We start from the raw sequence: 18715 nt of genomic DNA, 5'->3' as shown, positions 1-18715 counted from the left end.
TGATATTAATAGGCCCCCAAATAATAACAGGAAAATTTATCTTATCACATTCTGCCATGTCATCTATCTAATCATGCTTTGAGAATAGATTCCTCTGATGATTTGAGCTTTCTGTGAATTGCACCCAGAATGTTGGTCTAACTTTCTTCAATATTTGCCAAATTTGCCAATATTTTGCCTCCATAATTCTTAGGATGCCAAGAGGCAAAAAGAAATGGAGAAGACAAAAAACCTTGCTAAAAAAAACAAACAAAAAAAACACCTAAAATCACAGAGCTGCCAATTCACACAAGACTAAATGGATTTCTGTGATTGGTATAACATGGGAGGTTGTTTGTGGTAGAATATGTACAAATTATGGACGTGGCTAAGATGACCTCTGCAATTATTACAAATTAGTAGAAGTCCTCAGGCAATGCTAGTCCCGTGCGAATAGAGTCAAAGTCTCTTAAAGGTAAAAGTCAGGGTTACTGCTGCGGCACAAGGTCTTAAAAAACGTGCTGATGCAAATTATTCATCAGCCTCACACCGCAGTGCAGCAGAACTCAGTGCAGGTAGATGAGTTGTTGGGTTTGGAAAGCACAATGTGAAGCTCTGCCAAACCAGAACACCTGAACTAACGGCCGCCATTGCAAAGGTACAGATTAGACAGAATTGCACCGTCTTTAGCTCCTCCACTCAATAATTCCTCTCCATTTTCAAGACTGTAAAACACTCAAGAACTTAAAAAACGCATCAAGTGAAAAATTATAGTAAGACAGAAAGTTCATGACCAAGCAATGGGCAACTGAAAATTAATTTCTTAATGCTTGTAACATATATTTCAGTGTCAATGTTTCCTTTTTTAGTTCAGTTTTTTTGTTTTTATGTCACAATTTAAGAGGATTATTCATCACAGCCATGGATTACATCCAATCTTTTGTCATGATTTATTCTCACGATTCAGACAGGTTGGAGAAATAAAGCTTAAATCAGGGGTTGGTTCAAACAAAGGTGGTAAAAAACAAGACTGAAATGCTTGTTTGCTTTTTCCCCTGGAGGATGATAACGATCTCTGATGCCATAATGGTTTAGCTTCATAGATTCTTCTTCTTTGCACACACACATCTCAGCACAGCACCTCATGTGACATAATGAACAACATCATAAATACAATAATCTAATCATGTCTTCAAGCCTCCAGGAAGAATCTTCCCATTTGTATACAGTGCAGTGAACCTCATCTGTCACTGGCGCCTCCTGATGGAAATCCCATCATAATCGCCATGGAGACACCTCTGTAAATAGGGTTTCCTCCCCCAACAAACAACACCACAATCAGCATCCCATTGGAGAAGTTGGTTTGTGTAAAAAAAAATAAAAAATTCAATTTACTTTTTAGATTGAATCGCCGATGGATCAGCTCACCAGGAACTAATAAAAAATAATGTAAAACATTATTGTGCAAATAAAAACTCATCCTGTTTCTGAGGTCGCGTTCCTCTTTGAGTGTCTTAAAACACTTTGGAGAATAATTTGACATCAGCATGCGCTGCCTCTGTCTGTCCGTCGACTGTTGCTCTCCTATATTTGTAAGAACCAGTTGAAAGAAGTGAGGACATTCCTTCACAGGCTATTTTCAGGCTAAAAACTCAGCTTTAGAAGTTGTTTTGTTATTTTTCTTTGAATGAATCATCAGTACTAGTGTTAACATTAGGTGTAAGGTCAGGGCTTTTTTTTCATTTATAACCTTTTAAGTCTACATGCACTTGTTTATGTGTTCACTGTTTTAAACTGGTAATAATTATACATTTAAAAGAGAATATTATCATTAGTATCAAACTCCTTAACTGAACTTCCTTATAGTGGGGATTTTGCAGTAAATTAAGTTGGACCTGTTCTAACTCTGGAAGAAAATAAATGGGACAGATAATCATATTTTTTAATTGCTTTAAATGTACATGTTATATGAATTATTTCATTATCACTCCGCCGAGGAATGCAACGGATTTATGTGATGATCGGTGTACATTTATCTGTGTGTTTGTCCGTGTGTCTGTTTTTGTCTTTTAGCAGCATTTCTCAAAAACAGACTAATGGATTTGGATGAAATTTTCAGGGAAGGTCATGAATGACACAAGGACCAACTCATTAGATTTTGGCAGTTATACAGCTTATAGTCTGGATCCACAGATTTGTTAAAGATTTCTGCATCATTGTGAGTTAGCCGCACGGCATCAGTGTAACTATGACAACAAGTGAACGCTACATCAGCTGCCTGCTGACGATCACATGATTGCAATCCTACTACACATTAATCATTGTGGACTTATCAGGACTTATCTGTCAGAAATCATACAAGAAACAACTGATTAAATTGTGGGGGTGTTTCTGAGTCCCATCAGTTCCTGCCGCCGGCTACATATTTAGGTCACGCGATTCGGTATCCGTACATAACGTACACATGCATAACACACACCTGTGGTCAGCGGAAGGTCATTTTTTGTTAAAGATTTCATTCATCGGAAATGATACAACAACTGAACAGCCTTGTTGGAGTATTATGCTCTCTGACTGATTTTTTTTTGTTTAATTTATCATCAAATTATATCTGGGGCTTTCTTTTCAGAGATTTGAAATGTGATGGATCCCCTTTTTAATAGCAATATATTTTGTTTTAAATTGTGCAGGTTTTAACTTCGTTGTAAAGATTCTATGCAAATCTTCACCATCACGTCAATGATGGTCCTCACAAGTACAGTGCGAATTAGTGTGTGTGGGCCACATTGCAGTGCATGCACAGTTTGCTGAGTCAATTCCAAGATGACTGTTCAATAGAAAACACTTAACCTGTCAAAACCAAAAAGCAAGATGTCACATTCGCGTTTCTGCAGGTTTCACAGTGGTTTCAAAGGAAACTGTGGATTTTTGACGAGCTGCTCTATCAAGAATAAGCTTAATGCTTAAATAGTGATTTCAAAAAATACACAAATCAATGAATCAACTACGTTTTACTGTAGCTGGTAACCGTAGCTTTCCACACAGAAAGCTGCCAGTGTGTTGTGTTGTGTGATGTCAATGTGCAAAGAGTGTGGCGACGTTTTTTTTTTTTTTTTTTCTCAAATATTGTACCAGCTTTATTTTGGTCAATAAAAGCATGACAACTTTTTGTAGAAAGACAGAAAATGTGTCTTGTTTTTCATGCACAACACACGTCATGTGTTTTTTAAAGACATCTACTCATTTCACAGTTTCATGACACCAGGCTGTTTATTTGCTTCCTGTCACTCTTCCAACATGCTGCTGCATTCAGCTCTACAACTGATGATCGGTTTCTCAAATGCACTGTGGTTTGTAACTAAGACTCTGAATGGATGGATGATGAGAAAACAGACCCCCAGGCACAGACCAATGAAAGGCCCCTGTCTGTCTTATACAGGAAATGAGACAGACTGAAGGACACTAAGCACACACGTTCACAATATTATGTTTAGGTTCTGTGTCGGTGCTTATGTTGTATCTTTTGTGGTCATTCTGGGCATCTACATGGTTGTTTAAAACCTTTTGTGGTCATTTTTTTGTTGTTTTATGCCAATTTGTGAGTCTCTGTTGTCATTTTGGATCTCTGGGGCCATTTAGAGTGGCTGTTTTTTTTCAATATGTGTGGTCACTTTGTATGTCTTTATTGTCATTTGGGGTTATTATGTTTGTCTTTGTGGTCATTTTGAGTCTTTTTTTGGTCTTTTCGTGTCTCTATAGTTATTTTGAGTATTTCAGATGTTTTATGTCTTTTTTACTTATTTGTGTCTCTTTTTAGTCATTGTATGTCTTTTTTCTCAGTCATTTGTTTTTTTTGCATGTCACTGTGGTAATTTTGTTTAGTTTTGTGTCTCTGTCTAGTAGATACATGCTTGTGTGGTTGTTTTAAATGTCTCCATGGTCATTTTATGTCTCCTGTGATCATTTTGTGTCGGTCTTTTCATTTTGTGTGTCTTTGTGGTCGTCTCAAAGGTCTATGTCTCTGGTCTCTGCAGTTGTATTGTGGGTCTTACTGTATGTTTCTTTTTGGCACTTTTAGTCTATTTTTGGTCATTTGGTGTCTCTCAGTGCTCTATGACTTTAATTCACTTCATACAGATATTCTTGCCAGTAGGATGAAGGGATCAGGGGATGTGAGGCGAGTGGGTCTGCCTGGGGATGCTTCCATAGCTGTGACAGTTTGCATACAGTACATTCACTGGAGGTCAGATAACTTTAAAGGACAACAACGCAAATATACAGTCAAAAAACAAGCAAACAAACAAGTGTTCCAGCTGTGCATGTTCTGCATTTTACAGCAGCGACTTGTTTCCAGTTTCTGATTATTAAGTTTTCAGGAAAGAACTGCATCTCTAATTAGAGATAGACATGTTCTGCTCTTTACTGCTCTGTTAACGATCATTAATAGATTTTCATTATTCAGTGATTATTGGAAACTTTCATTTCCACAGATGTTCAATTGTCTTCAGACTAAATTCACAGTTTTTTCTTCAGCTGACCTGCTGTGCAGATTAAAACACTCAGAGAGAGGGAGGTTATGGCAGCAGTTAATTGGAATTAATTGAAAGTGTACCAAGTAAAAACTCAATTTCCCCTAAAATTAGTATCAAATTACATGGTTTCTTTCCAGCAAACTCACCAGAAAATTGTCAGAATTATTAGAAAGTTGTTTTAACTTCTTATGTTTTCAGGCATTATTTTGGTAGATTTAACAAAATGCTGATGATGTGAATAATGTGATCTGCAATCAACTAATCTGGCTCTAATTTACTTAATTATTAAAGAAAGAAATGTTATGCAATATACAGAATAAATACAGGCCAATTAATTAAAGGGAGAAATTGAGAAAATGTAATATCAACTGCCTCACACTGAGTGAAGTAGGTCGGAATATTCTGCTTTTGTCAATATCCCAGCCTTTAAAGCAGGTTTTCACAGTGATTCTCAGCCTTTAGATTTGAATATGTGAAGGTTAAACCAAACATTTCAAATACATCCGTGCACTCATGGCATTTGTGAATCAAACACACCAATTAAAGTATCTATAATTACTCATATTTTCCCTCCCAGGAGGCTCCGCATCAGTCACAATGTCCAACCTCTGGACCACAGTCAATAGTCACATATCAAGTGTTTACCACAGTATTTCCCACTGACTCATTATCACCCCAGAACACTTCTGAAACACCAAACGATTCACACGTCATGCTATAACAACTACATTTCTCATTTTTTCAAGTGTTAATCGTGGACAAAACATCTACCAGCCACCACTCTGCTCTCTGCAGCCTGAGGCGACGCCACATCTCATGTACCGTTTAATGAAGTTTGGGGAGTGTGAGAAGAAAAATCAATACTAATCAATATCAGGGGTTGACAGCTTTTTCTTTCCACACATTTCAAGATGCCTGAAGCTTTGTTCATTGTGAAAGAGACTATGTTTGCAGAGGAGAAGATAAATGCTACCTGTAAGGAGGATTCAGGTTAGAAACTACACGGCGATCAGAATGCGGATGGTGCACATATGCTGTTAAAGGTGGACTTTTTGACCTCTAGTAGTGCTATGGAGCAGGTTTTCCATTGGTGGGTCTGTTTTGTTTGTCATGAACACAAGGATGCAGATAATGCGACACACAGGCCTACCAATGGTCAACGGGTGGTGGCAATGCAGCAGGAAACAGAAAAGTAGAGTGCTTCAAAGTTTGCCTGCTAACTTAAGCTTTCTTATGCCCACTCTCCTCCAGTTTCCTGGAAATAATCCCCCCTCCAGCATCATGGAGGATCTTCCAAGTACTTAAATGCACCTCAAGGTGGCAAAGCACGAGAAGATTGGAGCGAGGAAACAGGTGTACCCTACGCTAAAGTCTTTTAGCCACTGGTGTGACGTATAAATGTTGCACCTTTGTAGGTGTTAGTTTGATTTGATTTGTCATAAGTAACTAGTATAACTCAAATCTGACATTATGGAACTAAGGATTTCTTATTTGGCAGCTTTGACTCTACTGTCCATGCGTGTAATTAATTGTAATTTGCAACTTTAATTTGTTAAAAGGAAACTTCAGAGATTACCTTTAAATACCCATCAGGACTCACTGCCAAGTGCCAGACCAAAGTACTTTTGTTCGATTGGGCATTAGAGGAAATTGTGGCTATCAAACCAGCAAATTTTGTCCAAAATGATCATCTAATTGTCAAATTCTGTGAAGCAAACAAGCAAAGATATGTGCAAAGATCAGCACAGGCTTTTCAATACTACCACTTGATGTTTCGGCATGTACAAGTATTTTTACATGCTGATAACGATAATTAAATTTTATGATGTATTTTATTTCCACATTCTTTAATTCACTGTGATTTAAGTCTCATTTTGTCTCTGGTGGGGATGTACATGCAAAATTCCACAGCTGCAAGCAGAGGTTTTATTACAATTCATTCCCCAGATTGGATCACTGCAGCTAACCTTCTATAGAAATCTTTACCAGGAACATAATGTCTCATTTGTTTCTCTGTTCTCAGGGAATCTTCATCAGGGAAACTGTCACCTTATTAAATAAAATTTAGTGTAGTTTAACACAGTTTTCTGAGGATTCAGAAGCTTTTAAAAAGGTTTCTTTAAAGGTCTGAATGCCACAATTATGATCTTATGAACCAATGATCTTAGCTGAATGCTTTATTACTCTATATTCGGAATGAAAAGGTAAAAAAAAAAAAAAACAAAAACATATTTTGTTTAAAGCTGAAACAATCAGTAAATTCGTCAGGTAGTTGACTGACGGAAAAATAACATTTGTCATTTTTCAGCAAAAAAAATAATTTTCTCTGGTTCCTGCATATCATTTGTGAGGATTTGCAGTTTTTTCTCAGTTTATTTAGAGTAGAAAAGGTAGAATGTCTTTAGAGTTTCTTACTCTCTGTGGGTCCAAATGAAACACCTGAAGGGTTTAAGGAAATTATAATGGAATTTCTTTAGTTTTCTGGCATTTTATAGCCGATGCAATGATGTAAAATGAGAAGTTGTTGTTTTTATGGGGAATTGTGTGCTGGAACTTTTTCTTGGCAACAGTAATGATGTAAAGACCACATAACTCCCTCTAAAACCACAGATACAACATGCTAGCAAGCTGTACAAGTGTTGGTGGATTTATTTTTCAACCGTAATTGGACAGAGCCAAGCTTGCATCTTCATATGGTTTCTTGTCCTTATGCTAGGCTAAACTAATCGTCTCCTGGCTCAAGTTTTGTGCTTGAGACATGAGGCCGAAGAAAGTAAGCATTTCCCAAAATGTGGAAAGATTCCTTTAGTGATGTTTAATATTTCCTTAAACAAGGTTGTGTTTCCAATTTTTCAAAAGTGAATCAGCTGTCACTTTCATGAAACAGCAGTTATAAAGATGATGCAGGATTATCTCAAATCTGACATCTGCTGTTCAATTCAGTGGAACAGATGTGGTCATTAGCACCGAGGCCTAATTTAAAATGTCTGTCCATGACGGTTCAGCCCACATGTGCAGGAGTCTTGACTCCAACTGGCTGATGTGAATAATTCTTTTAGACGTTTGGCCGGCTCACCAGCCCACACATGTCCCTCAGAGAGCCTGATTTTGACTGATTTCATTAGAAACTGTCGCTGCGTCGCCTGGAGGAGGGCAGAGAGCCTCATCAGCCAGACAGCAGTGGCCTGGTCTAACGTGGAAAGCTGGTTTCTGCTTCTCTTTAGTGCAGATCTGACCAAACTTGTATCTGTAGTTTTAACTACTTCCTTGGGTTCTTTGGTCATCGTGAGGTCAGTGGGGAAGACATAGTTCCGGCTTGTATAATCACATGAAACATTTTTTTTAACATTGAATTTTGATTAAGAAATGCTATGCTAGATGTTTCTCCCTACTACCAGTCTTTATGCTAAGCTAGGCTAATGACATAATGACACAAGCATGTATGGTATCCCAAAGTAAGAAAAGTAAATAAGTCTTGATATTTCCTCTACTTCAACATAATTAACCTTATTTAATTAACTAGATTCTGTTTCTGCTGCCTCCTGTAGTGTGTGGACATCTACAATGTCTTTACGTGTGGAAGAAGTTGATTGTTACTCAAAACTAAGCTAATAACTGTAGATCTCAAAATCATTTATCAGTTGTTAATGCCTCTTTCTCGACAAACTTGTCTCCAAAATCAAACCAATCTGCATGAACAACAGATGATCCTGAAGCTACCTTTCCTTCTACCACCCACTTGTACCTTTTCTTCAGTTACTGTTAGAGGCGTTAAATATGAATCTTATTAAAAATACTGAATTAGCCACGTGTTGCTTCAGAGGATTCAAATACATATCAAGGAAACAACCACTCACTGCTTTGTGTTGGATGCCTCCCACACACCTCACTGTGGGCAGGAATTACTAGCAAATATTTTCTACTGAAGGTAAAAAAGTAACAATAACTGTTCACAGTGAGAACTGTGGGAAGTCCAAGTAATCAAGACCTTCTGGAAACATGTGGTGCTGCTGCTGTGATTTTTTGCACTGATGTCAGAATACAGTTTGTACTGTAAAGGCCAAGTCACACCAGTTAAAAGTGTTGAATTTTGTGACTAAATCATATAACTGAATAAAGTATTTTTTTCTCTGTAAATGAAGGTCTGAACACATGAATCTGTGCTGTGGACCAAAATCCACCAAAATCTTGTTGAGAGTGGAGAACAAGATTAGCTATTACATCATGTAATCTCTGTTGAACCATCCACCTCTACACAGCTCTGTGGGTATAATGACTGCTTCATAGATGAGGAATGAATTCACAGTTTTACTAGCCGGGGGGAAATCCAACAAATGAGTCTCAATGTTCAATTATTCCTGTTCACAACCAAGCTAGCTACCTGTCTCGCCTTTGTTAGCATTGCTATATGTTGCATGCTATCTGCCAGTACATAACCTGCAGCACAATTAGTGCATGCTTTGAAAAGCATTGAATAATGTTGATGTTAGCAAACAAGCTGACTAGCTTTCTCCCATCATTAGAAAGCCACTTAGCTATTGTTACTTACAGACTGTAAGGTAGCTAGTTTGGACAGCTACGTGGCATGCTAACATGCTCTAGACAGACTGGCATTTTAGCAGTTATCTCATACTACTTCACCATCTGGCCTGCAATAACATGTTAGCTGTTGTTAGCATGTTTAATTGCTATTTAGCTGTGCTGAAGTGAAATGGTACAAATAAGTCTACTTAATGATGTTAAATTATTCCCCTGTCATCAACCAAGCTAACTAGCTAACTCACCATCATTAGTAGGCTAGTTAGCTTTTGTGACTTTTGCCGTGATTATAATCTCGTGCACTCGGACATGCAGTTATTGCTAAAAGGACAGTGTTAAACTATTTGTGAGTTTTCATGTGACATAATTTTGTCCTTTCCCCAAATCTGCCAGAGATCCCTCCATGGATTTCTGTCTGCAACCCAAAATTTCCATCTTGGCGGACAGCACATGTGGCGACCATGGTGCAGGGGCAATAGTGTTCTTATTCGGACTATGTACACACAACTAAGTGCGCAAATATACAACAGAGTCGACTAAGCAGAGTAGAAAAATAGCACAATATTTAACTACAGTATGCAAAACGCAGTAGGTCATATCTGCACATTCTGTGTGTGCACATTACCGCCAAATGTGCACTAGTGATGTGGTAACGTAGTCCACTCATATTTTGGGCTGCACACAAAAATATGGGAGAGGGGTCTTTGCAGACTCTCAAAGACTTGGTGGAATGACAAAATTTACATCATGCAGACCATCACGTACTCACATATGACACAGCTTGACTGACAGTAAGCTATTGGCTTGACAGCCTCTGTGGATGGTATGCTGGTAAACTGGTATGCTGCAGGCTGGCTGGCATGTTAGTCAGATAATGTCACCGGCTGTACAGCTATTAATGTAGCAGCTGGTGGGTGTTGAGTGAAATATTCATTTATTATTTAAGTAAAGTTGGAGTCCTGCATTGTATAATTACTCCAATGCAATTAAAGGTTCAACAATTTATATTATAATATATAATATTAGAATTATATATTAAGTAAAATCAAGAAATTTTGTTCAGTTTCTTTCTGTTTTTTTTGTTTGTTTGTTTGTTTTTGGGGTTTTTTGTTAGTGGACCACCAATGAGCTGTGTCCATAATAAAGTGTGAATTGAATTGTAAGGAGTGTAAGTACTGTTGCGGAGGAGCTTATTTTACCAATTTTATATAATGGTTGCAGCTAATGATATTTTTTTCTGAAAACAGTGTGGCCTTCATGAACACCGTTTTGTCCAACCAACAATCCAAAGCTAAAAATCATTAAAAACAGTGAACATGATTTTAAAAAACTGAACAGACAAGCAGGAAATACATCTGTAAAGCTGAAACTATTAAATTTTTGTCTTTTTTCTGTACTTTTTTTCTTTCAACAATTATTAAAATGGCTGCTAATTTTGGCCAATTGAGTTTAGTTCGTGACATACTGCTTGGAAACTAAAAGTAATATATGTATATATAACTGTAAAGAAACTAAAGCTGCCAAATAAGCTTAGTTCAGTTTCAAATAAAACCCAATCAAATCCAGATTATAGTGGTAATAGAACTACAAAAGGTTCAAATTTTACCCCAGTTTCATCATGAGTGCAGCACTTGAAATAAAATGGTAAAGTTAAATTACTACAGATGTCTAAACATAAAATGACACTGAAGTCCAACATGATGCCACATTATTATTATTTTCATTCCTTTTTCCATCAGAATGGGTGCTGACACAGTTCAGTGTTTATGATCATTGGAAAACACATAAATGGTCAAATTCCAGAGTCAAACAAACAAACCCCGAGTGAACACAGCCACAAACTATTTACTTGCACACCCACAGCCAGTTAGAATTCACCAATATCGTACACAAAACGCAAACTTTCAGGTGTCTTCAGCTCTTCCCTGATTGGAGATGATATTTGAGTTTTGCACAAGTTTTGCACAAGACCTGCTTTTGTTTGGCTAGCTGGCTAATCAGCGGGGACGCAAACCGAATCATGCTAGCCGTGGCCTGCGTGGTCCCCGCTGCACGCCGCAGAGCTGAAGGAGATGAGAGGCAGAATTTATCACTGACAGGCAGCTTCTCCCAAAACTCTTCATCCACTTCTCTCCACCGGGAACCTCTTTTTACTCTCATCATGAGCAAAGAAAATTACTTTCTGCTTCTTACTTTTAACTGCCTGTTCTTCAGTCCTGGGTGATGAAATTGAGCCTTTGGCACAAAAACTGTCATTGAGGTACCACAGCAACAGCATGACCAACAAGCATTTGTTAAGCACCGCTGAAGCTAATAAAAGAGGTTCCTGGTGGAAAACAGTGGAGGTTCAGTCTGTTGTTTTCTTCTCTGCTGGTTTCTTCAGCAGACTTTATTTCCTGTGTTCTTCTCTAGAGTCTGTTGAGGTCTCTGTCCCACTCTACGGACTCTGCTGTTCCATGTTATCGATCAAAGGCTCTTTCTTCATGAACTGCAGGTGTCTGATGGACCTCCACACCCCGACATAGCTGTCACTGAGCGACTGACCAGGGGTGGTGCCCTCCTTGTGGAGGTGCTCCCGTTGCATCTCCAGCACCTCTTGTTCCGTCATGACACGAGAATTCACGCCTGCTTCTCCGTCTGTTTGTCCACCGTCTCCCGTCCACACCTCTCCGTTAGTCAAATGTGCCGTCGCCGTCTCCTCTTTCCCATCACTGCTCAACACTCCCTCTATCTCAGACTGTCCTGGATCAAATCCGGGGGCAGGCCCGGTGCCATTAATGGGCGGTTTCTCTTGGTAAGGCTCCCCAGGTAGCGTGCCATCCTTCCCAGCCTCCTCCAGATCCTCGTACAAGCTCTTCTTCTTTGTCTCAAAGTATTTCACCACACAGTAGGTGATGGAGCCGACGGTGTTCACCACCACGCCGCCGATGAACAGTCCGGTTGGGGCGACATCGGTGAATGCCAGCATTCCAACGGTGATGGTGGCGATGCTCTTGACCACGCCGACAAAGCTGGTGGTGACGGCGGAGTTGATGTAGGTGCAGTGCAGTGTGGTGAAGTTCATGGCACAGCCGATGAAGATGCAGAGGATGAAGATGACGGTGATGTGAGGGTCATTCCAGCCCTCGTATGACCACATGTTGACTGCATCCATGGAAATGACGGAGCAAACCAGCAGCACCTGAGAAAAAGAATATAACAAGAACAGATAATGAGTAATTAAGAAGAGAGACATATAAAAGATGGTGGGAGAGGCAAACAAACACCACAAAGATACAAAAGAGAGTCTGTACCGGTGAGGCCATGATGGCGATGGCGTACTGCGCAGTAAGTGGCCCGTATTCACTGTCATGGCTGGTTTTTTGGATCAGAACCAGGTAGGAGGCGTGGATGATCACAGCCAAAACACCAGTGACGTAACCGAAGGGGTCACCAGTGAGATCACCAGCACCTGGAAAAAAAATTAAAAGATAAAAATAATGGATTTCTTTCTCTTCCATCACTTCTGAAAATTGTCTGCTTTTTGGATTTCTATAACTGTGATTTTTTGCATTTATTTATCCACGTTTTTTGTGATATGTTGTACTTGTGGAGTCTTCCATATATCATATAATTGTCCATGTCCCTTGTGAACTACACTGATCTACAAAGGCAGACTGTATTTGAGGGCTGATAATTAGGTTGTCAAGAGAGGCAATATTTTTGTTTTATAGCGAGGAAGACCCGCCCCTTGCAGTCTGTCCTGTGAGACCTTATCTCAGAAACAATTACGTACAGTAATCTGTCACTAGACAGATCATTTGTTCATCCTGTTTGAATAGCGCCATGAATTAAACAATATTTGTCCATTTAAAAGACCATTTTGCAAGATAAGAAAGTTTATTTTAAAGCTGTAAGCATAGGACTGAAAATATGTAATTACAAAGCTGCATAAGTGACACTGTTGTAACTTTTCCTCCCTACAACCTACTCAGAAACCACAGTAACGGTCACATTGGTGTTGGTAATGCTGACATTGTTTAAACTGACAGACATCATGTGTCTACTTCATGGCACAATTTTTAAAAATTAATTCTGTTTGGAAAACACTGTAAGGGGTAGAACAAAACTCTTCAGGTGGCTTTAGGGATACAGTGCTCAGGGCAGGTCAGTCATCTGTTTCAACCACAACTTCACTCCAATGAGTGCCAAAAAATCACAGGACAAGGGACATGCATTCATTTCTAAGAGTACGTAGGAAATAGAACAATGGAGACCTGTTCTGTTAGCAGGTATGGCGAATTTTTACGTTGCTAATGGTGATATTTGAGTAGAGCAGAATGCTACTCAACATGGACGTCGAGAAGCAGGAAAAATGAGGCACATCGTTGTGGTCCTCTCCAAGTTTAACCAACCACAACAAGACCTCCCTGCTCAGCACTTTTTCAGGAGCGTTCAGCAGTACCCAACTTGGAGTGGGTACTTGTTTTTACCCCAAAACGGCCCACAGCTGATCACACTTAACCCTATGATGCACAGTGTGGGTCAGGAGATACCCGTTTTCCATTGCATTTGGGTAGCTTTTGACCTATGTTACGCATCAAAAGGTTAAATGTTCAGGCCATTCGAGGGCAATTTCCTGCAGTGGGAAACCACTTTATATTATTTGGAGCTTCCCTAGAGTGGAAAAAGTTTCATATTTTGTTGAATTGCCAAAACTGACACATCTTACTGACTACTGCTGACTTTGTGCTGAGATATAAAAATACATGTGTGGTGAGAACAATTTTTCAAGATGCTAAAGAAAACCCCAAATTTCTGTATTTTCTGGACTCCAGCAAGTTTCTGCTCAGTTAGAATTATAGTCCATTTTTAACGGAAATGTAACTAAAATGTTATTTTCTTGAATAATTTTTAAAAGGTTTGATTTTAACTACACAAAAGCATGCAACACAGCAGTTTATGCTGATATTTTAGGATTTTTACAGCAGTATGCCTCCATTTTAATGTGAAAATTGCTTGAAGAAGGGTAATTTGTCACTGTAATAGATATATTTTTAACGTAACCACACATAATAAAATAGTGACCACGTGATTTGCCTTTGTTGCCTGAGTTGCTTTTTGAAATAAAAAGCTACCACTGTAGGCTGTTAGTTCCTCAGCCATGCTAACATCACCTGTTAATATTAACTGTGCATGGCTTTTGTTTTGTAAGGAAACTATACAGCCTTTAAACCAGCGAAGCTCAACAGACCTGTGACTGGACAATCATTGTTTGTTACCATGTGTTCTTCCTTAAAAGACTACAAGTGTGCTCTGTCAAAAGCTGAGAGATGACCTTTCTCAAACATCTGCCCTGATGAGCTCCAGAAATCACAAGTGTGGCTTCATTATCAAGTACATTTACATGTAGTCCCTGTTTCTATATTTAATTGTTTGTGGAGGAAGAGTGTAGGAATTTAACATGGAGATCAGAGAAAAGATGACTGTATTTGGAAGACAAAGCAGGAAAGATCAAGAATTAATCCTGTACTGACTGTGCATGTGGGCTGGAAACTTGATGAAGACTGCGACAAATCCAACAAACACACACACGCTCACAGTAAAAATGTACAATTTAAACTGTTGCCTCCACTGGGGCTGAGGATCAGAGCAACATTTCTATTAGAATTTTTAAAAATGCCAATGTTTATCAAATAAAAATGATTTAACAGTAGTCTTAACTCAGCAAATACCACTGAATGGGCAATAAAGGCTGTTGGGCCATCTTTTATCAGGAATCTGATCCAGATGCTGCATTAAAATCAATCAGGATCAATCATTTTAATGGCTTCTCCAACATGAGCTGTCATGAGAAATCGGTCATACAATAAATATGAGGATGAAGACACTCTCTGGCTCACGTTGTAATAAAACACCAGCATCTGTCATGACAACTCCCATACAGAAATGATTTACCTGCAGCAAACCCACAACAAGCAATTCATTCATGACTTTAAAGATAGCTGCTGTGAAACTAGGAAAAGTATTAATCAAACCTTCAACACACTGAGGAACTCAATTCAGACGCTTTGAAAGCCTTATTGTATATCTTACAAACTTTTAGCGATAAAACTTAGTTGAAAACGCCACTGGGATTTTTAGATCCAATAAGACAGTAATCCCTTGTTTCCAGCTTTGTTTGATGTTCGTAACTCTGTATGCTTTACAATCGCCGCCTCCTGGTGTTTAACACTGGGATGTGCATGTATTTATGAATTAATGAAAACATGAGAGAGAAGCAAAGTCCAGGTTTATGAGAATATTCACATGTGAACATTACCACAACAAGAAAGGACCAATAATACAGTAAATGGTGAGAACTGAGTTCTTGCCAAGTGTGAAGCCACTTGTGTAAAATATTTTTCTTACAAGATGTATGAACCGCTGTGAATGCACTCCATATTTTACACAGCTAGCATGAGTTCAACTAGCTAAGTTCGTTTCTTTACAATTACACAGTTACACAATTTGACCGCAAGCATAGTCAACCTGTTAGCCTATTAGCTAATCTGTCGTTCTGACTTCCTGGCACACAGCTGGGTCTCTTTGAGGTTTCAGTGGAAATAAATGGAGTTCTGCTTGTCTCATACACGTACACGGAGCTATTTTGAAATGAGGATGTACTCTGTTTGTTGTTTGTAATTCCATATAATATACAGACACTGTGTCCAAATGTTCAACACAAGAAAACTTCTTTATAAATGGTTGAAAACTTTACCACAGACATGATTGAGAGGCTAATTGTATCAGTTTTTACTGTCTTGTTTCAAGGGAAATGCACGTCCTAATACTGTGATAAAAAAAAAAAAAACAGGCCCAGCTATGAATGGTGAGTAATAAGTGGTTGTTCAGCCTGGTGTGTAGTCAATTTAGTGTTTACAGTGTGTGTAACAAATGATTTCTTTTCTTCCTAGAATACAGCATGGCCTCTCTGGAATCCATCACAGAAGTTCCACTTTCAAATTACAATCAAGTTAAAGACCGGATTATATCAGGAGTTTCACAAACACTTCAGAGATCAAGAGAGACTATCGTAGGAATGAATGGACTTTGTTTGACTCGTATTCTTACACAGAGCTATGTGGAAACAACATAAACTGCCCTGATAATTCAAATACTCCCTATTAGTCCAGCACTAAAACAGTCCCCAACAACTGCAGAATACCTTTCCTCCAGTTTAAGCAACATTTTCTACAAACTAAATGATTTAGCAACATAAACTAAAGATTAACATGTTGCTGAACTCTTAACATCCACACCCTTTTATGACACTTCAGTGACAATATGGAAAAAGGTTTTAAAGGCAGAACTCTTGAGTCAAATTACATCTTTAAGACTTAATTTGAAAGGTAACATCTTGTAGTTTAAAAAAATGTCCCACTGTGTAAGCCAGATTGTCTATAAATTACATTTCAGTAGCAATAACTAGGACATGCATGCGCAAATCACCACCTACAGTATATCTTGTCAACGGCAACTGTATGAAATTCCAGTTCTCTAGGTATAACCCAATGGGGACTTTACATGAAATGAAGGAAGGAACAGGCTAAAGGCTGGCAGCTAAGTCACAGAGTTGAGAAATAGATGAACAGATTAACTGGTGTATTGATGGTAAGAAATTTATAGATTACCGCCAGACTTACCTTTTGAAGTTACTATGGTTTATATACAAAGCCTACAACACCTATTTCATGCCTGTCTGTACTTGAAGATGAATCTTAGAAAGTGCAAAATATTGCACAGACTGTAAAGCCCCCTGACAAGATACATACAAAACTGACTTGATTTGATAAGACATAGGAAAAGACAACAGTTTGGTTCAAGAAGGAGGTGGTCTTGGTTAAAAAAAACTTCTTACATAGACTGTTAAAGGCATTTTTCACAGCTACTGATGGTGCAGCAGAGCTTTCATCTTTGGAGAGGCAATTTACAGCTACTATTTGAAGGATTTGCATCTCTAAAGCCTCATTCGTACAGGATTTATTTCTGTAGGGAAGGTGGAGTAATTTTAATATTACCTGCCTGGCTCTTTGATTTTAATCCAGTCTAGAGCCAGTATGAGCAATTTTTCACACCCTCCTTGTAGCTGAAAGCCAGCTGCTGTTTAAGTCCTTGTATTCTGAAGTGAATCTGGGGTTTTTTTCAGCCTCTCATGCAATTTATGAGCTCAGCATTAAATCCAGCTTCTATGTGAAAACTGAGAAAGTGTTTCTGATAATCTGATGGAAATATGTTGATGGAATAAAGTAAAGTCATCAGGAGAGATGAACCCCATAAGTTCATTAACGTGTTGCACATATACAGACCGATATTCTCCTGGAACCTCATCTTCAGCTTCTATTTGTTAACATGAGGTCAAATTGGTGCCATTTAGGATTCCAAATTCTCTATTAGGAACTCCTGTATGTAATACACTCATCGATATACCGACAATAATCAGGGGATTTACCGTGATAATAAAGACATTTTTCAAAGTTGATCATTTTCAGGCTGGTTTTGATCCTTTTTTCTATGATTTCAAAGCAGATTTCTGGACTTAATGGCCTTTTTTGTTCTTATTTTACTCTGTCCTGCTCACTGTTGGTGCCTAACAAAGATCAGGTCCTCTGATTTCATCAAGTTTCAAAATCCTCTCTGGATTGACAAAGCTAAATTAGCAGGGACCACAGGACATATTTTACCCCCACTTCTCCCAACATCAAGAGGATTTTTTTTGGTCAGTTCTGTAAAACAAATTGCTTATGGTTCACTTTTTAAGTAACATATATACAACTTGTTGACTAAGTGACATTATCTCATGTGATTCTTCCATGAAAAATGCCTGAAAGATTAGAATATTCCTTTATTTTCTCAAAAGAACGGGCAATCAAGGCCAAATTTGAACCCAGAATGATGAATCTGTCCATTAGATTCATATTTGACACATTTCACAGTCCATGGTTCAAACACTCTCCTCCTGACTGAGAAACACCAAGCAGCATCAGCAGAGGAGATTGATTCAGGAAATTAACATCTGTAAGGTTTTTTTTCATTGTTTATGACTTTAGGCTCATTACCAGTAATGGAAGAACAAAGATTACTCCTGGGAGAGATGATCTGTATAAGATGTAGAAATTACTGTAATGGCTAAACTGGGACTTTTATAGGAGATTAATGTTATTAGGGATCTGCTTTTGTATTTTCTTTGGCTAATGGAAATTAGACTGAGATGGCAAAGGAGTGCATGTTGTAGAAACTATAGTATTTGGAGTCTTCATATTCACATAATGCTCATTGTATGAATCTAAACAATATTTAACACTGTGCAAGATCAAATTCTTGAGTTTTCTCATCGATTGCAATGACACTTAGATTCAAATCTAATAATCAGCTTAGCTTTTCTCTGTCTATCTCAATGGCTGTTTGGGAAGCAGATAAAAATCCATCCCCAGTCTTGTCAAACTGACTTTTTCACAACTTTAATTTCAAGGACTTTTCCCTTAAAGCGTGTCTTCTCAGGCAGCACTTGCCCCCAGACAATAAGCTGCTCTTGTCAACCATTTTTACTGTTGCTGAACGTGATCAGCCTCTAATGCTGCTTGATGGAGCTCGTTGGTAGATGCTAACTTATGCATACGGTGATGTATGAACACAGATGGAGGCTG

The 18715-nt window shown here is 38.4% G+C and overlaps 1 protein-coding gene across 1 annotated transcript in view; it reads right to left on the bottom strand.

Annotated features, from left to right (window-relative positions):
• Positions 1 to 355: 355 nt before the first annotated feature.
• Positions 356 to 18715, bottom strand: part of slc35d3 (solute carrier family 35 member D3) — a 31753-nt gene continuing 13393 nt past the window's right edge. The window contains exons 3-4 of the mRNA XM_023275534.3: positions 12344 to 12501; positions 356 to 12231 (exon numbers count right to left, since the gene is read on the bottom strand). Of these exons, the coding sequence (XP_023131302.2) occupies positions 11488 to 12231; positions 12344 to 12501 (902 nt within the window). The 3' untranslated portion in view covers positions 356 to 11487. The remainder of the gene's footprint in view (positions 12232 to 12343; positions 12502 to 18715) is intronic.

This window comes from Amphiprion ocellaris, chromosome 12 (genome assembly GCF_022539595.1).
Source record: "Amphiprion ocellaris isolate individual 3 ecotype Okinawa chromosome 12, ASM2253959v1, whole genome shotgun sequence".
In the NCBI taxonomy this organism is placed as follows: domain Eukaryota; kingdom Metazoa; phylum Chordata; class Actinopteri; family Pomacentridae; genus Amphiprion; species Amphiprion ocellaris.
Note: the sequence above shows the minus strand (reverse complement) of the source record. Positions and strands in the feature narration are given on the sequence as shown.